This window comes from Corvus kubaryi, unplaced genomic scaffold, assembly GCF_017639235.1.
Source record: "Corvus kubaryi isolate FWS band 111438036 unplaced genomic scaffold, C.kubaryi_AGA036_p1.0 37266, whole genome shotgun sequence".
Classification (NCBI taxonomy): Eukaryota; Metazoa; Chordata; class Aves; order Passeriformes; family Corvidae; genus Corvus; species Corvus kubaryi.
In genome coordinates, this window is record NW_024581081.1 from 3,957,354 (window position 1) to 3,965,728 (window position 8,375).

At 42.8% G+C, this 8,375-nt stretch overlaps 1 protein-coding gene across 1 annotated transcript in view; it reads right to left on the minus strand.

Annotated features, from left to right (window-relative positions):
* RPS6KA2 (ribosomal protein S6 kinase A2) overlaps positions 1–2,884 on the minus strand; it is a 285,949-nt gene extending 283,065 nt beyond the window's left edge. Inside the window, exon 1 of the mRNA XM_042025102.1 lies at positions 2,725–2,884. Coding sequence (XP_041881036.1) covers positions 2,725–2,787 — 63 coding nt within the window. The 5' untranslated portion in view covers positions 2,788–2,884. The remainder of the gene's footprint in view (positions 1–2,724) is intronic.
* Between the last annotated feature and the right edge of the window lie 5,491 nt (positions 2,885–8,375).

Below are 8,375 nucleotides of genomic sequence, written 5' to 3' on the forward strand. Positions count from 1 at the left end.
GAAAGATTACATACATCTTGATCACACAACCTTTTCTCAGGAAAAATATTCCCAAGGTTGTAATTCGCTATCCTATCCATCAGCTTGAGTGGCATCAATAACTTTGCTTACTCTCAAAGAAATTCTAGAACAGCAAATATCCCAATTTTCTTGCTTACTTGTCAAACACAATTAATGACCTCCTGAGTCAACAGGTGAAAGCAGCAGTATTTCACTCTAATCTCCCTTTACACAAACATAATATGGAACTTGCCCTCGATGCACTCTTCCTAATCAAGCAATTGATTTACTGTAAAAGCTGTCTTTAATATCTGCAAGTCATTCACCTGAGTCATGCACAGGCACTCATAAATGCCTCTGTTTTAAAAGGTTTTTTGGCATTAAGGAAGGGAAGGAGAAAGAGGTCCATATGCATCAAAGAATTATACTGTCTCCCTCCTTGTCTGCTATCTGTGAAAAGCTTCCGTGAAAAAGAACAACTTAGAGACAATCATGAAAACATTTTATCCCACACAGATTCAGAGACCATGACAGCTCCCTTGAATCAGTACAACCACCAGTGTTTAAGCTGCATTCAGCTCATTAAAGAGTAAATGTTTCTGCTGTTTAAAAATGTCTTCATGGACAAGAGCCCACAAGAGATGAAATTAATTTCTATGTGCTTTTACTAGATTTGAGCAAACACTACTTTAGTAATTCTATCTACAGCACAATCTAAAATGGTCTGAAGTTATAGCATATCTTTATTGTGCTTAGAAACAGCAATAAATAGAGCCAATAAATGGAGCTTTATCTGTTGTTCTCATCTAAACTGCGTGAGTTTATGCCTGTAATTCTTTAACCCTCTAAACTTTTGGTAAGTGAAATCTCAGCAAGTGATAGAAGAGGGTAGCTCAGCTACGCTATTCTTGCAAGCAGGAAATTAAAAAAAAAGTGCTACCAAAAGCTACAAACCCACACATCTGATTAACTATCATTGCAATGGGTCAGTCACACTTGGTAAGGAGATCCTCACAATTTCTTCTGAAATAGAGGTGTAAATAGTCCTCTACCAGCAAAAAAGGTGACAATATTAAGATGTTTTCCCAGGCAATGTACATTGGGCTTTAGTGCAGGATTTACCCTATGATCCAGAGGAGATTTTCCCAGAAAATGACAGCAGAAGCAGCAATAACTGAAGTGCTTTCTGTCTGGGCTAGAAAGAGAAACACCACACACACACAAAAGAAACTGATTTTAGGAAGAAGGGAAGGAGGAAGAAAAAAAACAGGCATGTATATGCACTTTGAATACCAGTCAGTGGAAAGGTAGACTTTCATTTTTATGATGTTCAGCAGAAAACTGTTCATCATAAGTATAGTTATACAAGTCTTCTCACTGTGCAAGGGATTTAACAAGGTGTCAGCTGACTTCTCAAACAAAATCAGGAACAATACACAGTTTCCCAGCTACAACCTGTGCATTAGCACTCAGATTCCTTGCATCCCACAAAGTGGAACAAGTGACAGTATTCAGAAGTGAATTACATTATTTAAACCTCTGCAAGCCCCTCACAGCTTGTTTTTAACCTAGGGACTCCAGAATGAGCTGTGCTGGTATAATCTATCACATTATCACTTCTGTTGTATTGTTTACATGTACAACCTAACACCTTGCATGAAACCTTTCCTGCTGTTCAGCAACCCCTTTTGACTCAAGTGTTCTCCATAACCTGTCTGGCTCAATTTACACTCCCCTCTGTCCTTCTCACCAAAGCCCTGTTACAGTACTTCAATCAAACAAGGGTATAAGGGTGTTAAAAAATAAACACAAACCCCCCACACCTCACAAGTTTCACTCGTCTATTTCTACCACCTGTTCGTTACAAATGTGTTTCCTGTGCTGCAAACAATTGACCTGAAATACTTTGGGTTTTTTGCACTACTCAACTGTCCCAGAAATACTCAGGAATCTACCTTGTCCCATTACAGTACAAAAATCATTAAATCGTAGAATAACCCAAGCTGGAAGGTACCCACAAGGATCACAGTGTCCAACTCCTGCACAGGACATCCCCAAGAATCACACCATGTGACTGAGAGCACTGTCCAAACACCTCTTGAACTTGAATGATGCCTCTCTTGACACAAGATAACCTTGGATTGAAGGTAAAGAAAACACTACAAGACAAGTGGTGAGCACACACAACACAGCAGCCAGCTGATTATCACAGTATCGGGTTTCCAGTTTGATCCAGAAAGCACAGTCTTGTGCTAAGAGGTAATGGGCAAATGGGTAATCAGAACCCAAGTGAGGTACACGGACCTATTCGAGCCTCAAATCACAGATCACATATTTCATGTTTAAATGTGAGCCTGAGTCCGACTCAGCCCGCTTTGCGGGTTTCCATCTGTGGTATATGCTCTTTCCTTTCCAGCCACCCCAGTCCCCCGGGGCACGGTTCCGACCCGAGCCCGGTGCGGCGCGGGCGGGAGGACAGGACCGGTCAGGACGGGACATCCCGCACCGCCCGGGCTCCGCGGCCGCCGCTCCAAACCGCTCGCCGTGTGAGGCAACAGGTTCCCGAGCCTCGCCTGGCTCCCCGCCCTCAGCAGCGAGCACAGCGGGCGAGGGATGCTCATGACATCCCATTTCGTGAGGTCTGGAGCGCCACCGAGGTGGTCCCCCCGGCGGGAAAGGGGTCCGGCAGCACCGCTGCGGCCGCACGCCCCCGCTGCCGCTCACCTCCGTCTCCATGGGCTCCACCTCTATCCCTTTCCATAGCTCCAGCAAGTGGGCGATCGGCATGCTGGGCGATTCCTGCGTGAGGACGGGATCAAGCAGAAGGAGCGCGCGTCGGCCGCCGGTGAGAGCGGGAGCGGAGAAGGGGAGGTGTCAGTGGGAGACGGGACACCGCGCCGAGTGGGACCGGGACCCTCCGCCCACCCGCTCGCCAAAATGGCTCCGCGCTGCCCCCAGGGGAGCCGCAGGCGGGGCGCGGGCGCTCCGCAGGCGCGGGGGGCAGGACAAGGCGGCGGCCGCCGCTCCGCAGCCGGCGACGGACCCCCGCCCACCCGTCCCGTCCCTCTCGGCCGCCGCGAGCGCCTTGGCTCGCGTTTAATCCGGGGGGAAAGTTGCTGCGGAGGATGCTGCGGCGGCGGCGGGCGCTGCTATGGCAACGGCAGCGCGGCCCCCCCGGCCCGGCCCCGCCCGCAGCGCCCCAGAGGCGAGAGCGGCGCCAAGGCCGGACCGGGCTGCAGAGGCAACAGGAGCATCAGCCAGTTTATAGCCACGATTTAGAATGTGGGCATCGTGATAGATATCCTTCTGTTAGCTGCACTTTCTAAGGTTTACAAAGCCCGGTATTATTCCAGTCTTAGAAAGAATTATCTGTCACTTCCTCTATTTTAGCTCTGTACTATGAAGCCTGTAGTAAAGTCTGTTTATTCACATGCCCTTTCCTCCTCCTTCAGATCTCAAAAGATACTACAAACCTTACTATAACAAACATGAAAATACACCACATGCCGAGCTGCAGAGACCATGATTTATGCAGATGTTGATTTGAATTCTCCTCAAATTTAGGACAAAATATGCATTTTTAACTAGTTCAGACAATTTCATCCAGGTCCAAAACGTTTTACTGTTAAATAAACCACTGCTCTTCAAAGAACAATTTTGAAATGAATAGTCAATATGCAGGGTGCATTTTTCTTCTATTTCATGCTCAAAATGCCATAGTTTGCTTCCATATAAGCAGCGCTGTACAAATTCAGAACAAGTTTTAGTTAACAATAAAAATTCTTCTGCCAGTCTACAAAGGAACACTTGAGAAATGTTCCCCCTCCAGTCCCAACTCAGGTCCCCCAAACTCTATTTAACATGAATAAGCTTCCCTGTAAGTCCAAATGCTAAACATGATTAGGAAAATCAAATTCACTAACCATAATAAAGAAAAAAACCCAAAAATCAGACAACAAACAGATTCACAAACAGAGCCATGCACTCAGATACTGCTGCAAGAACTCAGTCTTTTAATTCTGTGTCAGAATATGAACACTTTTTTTGACATCTGTGACAACAATTAAGTAACAACTTGTAACACCAATTATGCAGTTTCATCTGCTTTACAGATCGAGCAATTAAATATCTAGATTACTGCCTTTACTCACTGCTCACCAAAAAAGCATAGTGGGAGTGATGTCAATCACATAACAGACACATAACTGAGGTCAGAAGCTACAGTACTGTAGCTGTAACATACTTCCTGGCCCTTGTGTTCTGTCTCTACTTCTTCCCCAGCAGCATGAGAGACAGTGTTACTACCTTTAACTTCACATATAGAGGCTCTCAAACAGCCTCATAGCACCAACAACTGTGAGGACAGAGCCAGGACCAAATACAACAAATTTCAGAGCACAAACCACACTTACTTTACAAAACCCAGAGACCTCTATCAATCAGACACACGATTCCAGAGAAGATACATGAAGATTGTACATGATTATATCACATGCCATCTTGATTTTTGAAAACTCTGTTTAGCTCCAATTTACGTGACTGTATTTTAACCTTTGAGATACAAATCTTGGATGCCACAGGCTGAGAGCAAGAGCAAAGTGGCTGTGACAACAGGGAACTTATGTCCAGATAATCCCAGGGGAGAAAACTCCAAGGTTTGGGGTCATTGCACCTGCAGTCAAGTAAAAACATGTGCATGCAGATCTAATGTTTTTACTTATTTTCCAAGAACTTCACTTAATTCTTGAGATGTACAGTTACAGGCTTCCCTATTAATCTATTATCAAACTGGGACATCAAAACCCACAAGTTTATTTCCAGATCTCTTTGGTCACTCTAAGCATACATAAATTAAAACCTGGGAAAAGCAACTGATAAGATCTTGTTATTGCTTTAGCATATATACTTCTGTTATAAGCACGAGACATGTATTGTTCACTGTACTCGTTCAGCACCAATGTATCAATTGGACCCAAATTAAATATTCAAGTTTACTGGACTAACCAAAGCATGTATTCCATATGTTTCTTATCCCTACCTAACGAAAAGCAGAAATCTTTTACCTCAGCTCAAAAGAAAATGTGGGTTTTGGCAATTTTCCCCCTGCTGCATTTACTTGAAGTAATCCCACTGAAGTCTCCAGAATGATGTTTGACTAGAGATTTCATAATAACAGGGTGTCCTTCATTAATATGTACACCTGATTTCATTCTTCATTAATTGAGTGTTCTGCCATAATCTTCATTTGTGAGAAAAAGCATTTTTGTGTGTCCATAAGCTTCAGATTCCTAAGCATTTGGCAAACTAAATTCCTCATATAAGAGATGGGCATATTTGTAATGAAAAAGAATCTGAAACAAAAGATTAATTATGTATTGCTAGAAATAATTGTGTTACTACAAAGGGACCAGTCATTTTCATTACGGTAACATCTAATGGACAACAAGACTGACATTCTTTTGCATGAATAGAGTAGCAGAAAAATCCGTGCTTCACTCCCCAAGCCCCTCTATGATCCACTTAAAGATACTGGGTCAGAAAAAGACTGAATACCACAAAATCAGAAGTAGTCCACTTCCAAAAATACCTCATTAGGAGCAGAATAAAGAAATAGAAGGGAAGGGGGGATGGAACATTAAAGCAAAAAAAAAAAAAAAAAAAACACCACACAAAAGAGCGGACAGAAGTTCAAAGCAATTGGTCTCTGAGGACACACAAGAAATCTGATCAGAGCAAGAAGTAGTTACAGATTTTTTTCCTAGGAAAAATTATTAGTTAACCACATTCACAATTTAGCAGAAGTAATATTTGCAGATACACTAGCTAGGCTGAAAATTGCAAGGAGGTTGGTTCAACTTGCATCAAGAGAATAAAAGCATTTTTATCTCCTGTGCAAGGAAGCACTGGACTACTTGCATCGTGATTTTTCATCTATTTTTACCTGTCTCCTGAGTGGCAGCTAATGGTTGCTGCCAGATGCAGAGTGGGGGATTAGACACATCGATATCCTGCTGCGTTACGGTAACTCCTACACTAGCAGGAGATACACAAGTACAGAAGAAAATTTCTTAAGAGCATTGTGTGTAAATTACATTTACTTCAATAGCTTACGTGTCCACAGCTTTGTGAAAAAGGAATGTACTATTGCCCCATTTGATGCACAAAAGGGAAGAAGCATGGAGAAATATTATTTTCTGTCACTAGCTCAACACACTGCTAGGTTCATGACTTCAGTGTTCAGTTGAATGTAATCATCCCAAAACACATGCATTCATTTGCACACAGCTTGAGCTCAAAGCTCACTCAAAGCTTGAGCTAGATAACTTTCTGCCTGTCCAGCAGCCAAAAGAGATACTACTGACATAGAAGTCAGCAAAAAATCCTCTCTCCTTCAAAGGCATTCCCAAGGCTCCCATCTGCATTTAAATGTCTCTTCCTGGTTGCCACAGTACAAATACCACCTATTATTAGGCTGGCTACAGTGCCAGACCAGCATCATCTGCCCAAATTTTTTTTATTTCCTTTTCTAAATTTCAGTCAAGCTTTCACTCAAGTAAAAACTCCTTCCCTGCACATAAATTTCTGGGACAAGGCTGACCATTTGCCTCTCTGTTCATCTGCAGCTTTATACAAGCAAGACTTAAGCTTCATGTTCACCAACTCCTAGGCAAACAAGAGCTACATGGAACATTTTCATAAAGGGTGGAATCTCCCAAATGCCAGCTGAGAAGACATCAGGTCTCTGGAGCATCAGTAGCATCAGTAAAAGTGGAAGGAAAAAAATTGCTAAGAACAAAGTAGTAACACCCCCTTGTCCCTTTCACATGCTGCACTAGAGAGCATCCATTGAGCACATTACTTGTCTGATGCCTTTTTTGGCTGCTAAAAGACTCCTGGAAAGCCTTGAATACTCAACTACAAAAGACCTGACTACTGATCATCCCTTCATCTCCAAAGAAATCAGACTGTACAACATGTGCTGAAGTTCCCCCAAAGGTCACTTAAGAATAAAATCAGAGCAGAGCACTTGCAACATTTCCTGCAGATTGATTCAGTTTCCCACGGCACAAAAAAGGAGTTTCTTTGGTCATTTGCAATGGTTCCTGCTACATACTGCAGCCTAAAAGGATGGACCAGGGGCAAAAGGAACTCTGTCCTGCAGCACATAAACACATTTCAAGCAAGCAGTCATCTTTTAACCTCTTTATTCTGTTGAATATTTGTACCTATGGAATAAGCACATAGGGAGGGATGCTGAATTGCCCTTTCTGTGAAGAAATTCCTCCTAATGTCCAAAACAGTAAAAGAGCAAGGTACATTGAAAGAACACTTCAAAATACATCACCTGACAGTAAATGGTTTGCATAAACTGAAGGAAATCACAATAGAAGTTCTGCTAATTGAGACCCTTCAGCTAAAGGATTGGGCACCCTGTGATGGAAAAAGCACTGCTGGCCACACTCAGAAGGTGAAGGTGACAGAAGGTGACATACACAGACCATGCACAGAATCTCAACAGCAAGAGGAGAGGTCTGAGCACATGCCAGTGATGGTGTTAGAGCCACACAGACCACTATCATCACGTATATCCATCATGATGACACATCCATCAGCTGCCACTCTAGTTTACCATAAAGTGCAGCCTTATGGCAGAGAAGTCAAAAGCATGGTCCTTGAGGCTAATATGGGACATTCATTACACCATCCCAAATGAGAAAGAAACATGCTGTGCATGACTAGTTTCCTATAGTCTGTGCAGTCGAGCTTGTGTTAGATGGATGAAATCTGTGGCAAATGGGTAAGTGTCAAATGCTAGAAGTAACTAGTAAAAGTAGGGCAGGTTTTAAACTACACAGGATCCATTCTTTGATGGAGGGAAGTCTAAGTTGACTCTACATTTTTGGTTTTTATACTAAAGTTACCAAAAGCTACTCTTCCAGTTTGAAAGCAAATAAACAAAATCCCTCACGCTACCTTTTATCCGTGAGAGAAGCTGTTGAAATATTTTAAGCTCATTCCTAAACAAGATGAATACATTTCTCCTCAGCTTCTTTGTTCAGTGCCTCGGCATTAAGTACGTTAAGCTCAGCACTTGGATAGCTTACCATCATTTGTGCAGAACCTAAGAGAAGCACAAAACAGTATCTACACACTACTAATTGCACCAGGCACAGGGGAAATTTTGTTTACTCCAATAGGAGAGTCATCCCTAGTGCTGCTAAAACAATTTACTGTTTAGTTGTGAAGTACATGCCTGAGAAGTGCAAGAGGAAAGAGTGGCAAATAAGGAATTTAGTATCAAAGCAGTGTGCATCTGTCCCCTGCAAAGCTCATAACTCAACATTTTCAAATTAAAATCATGTATGCTGAGTCCC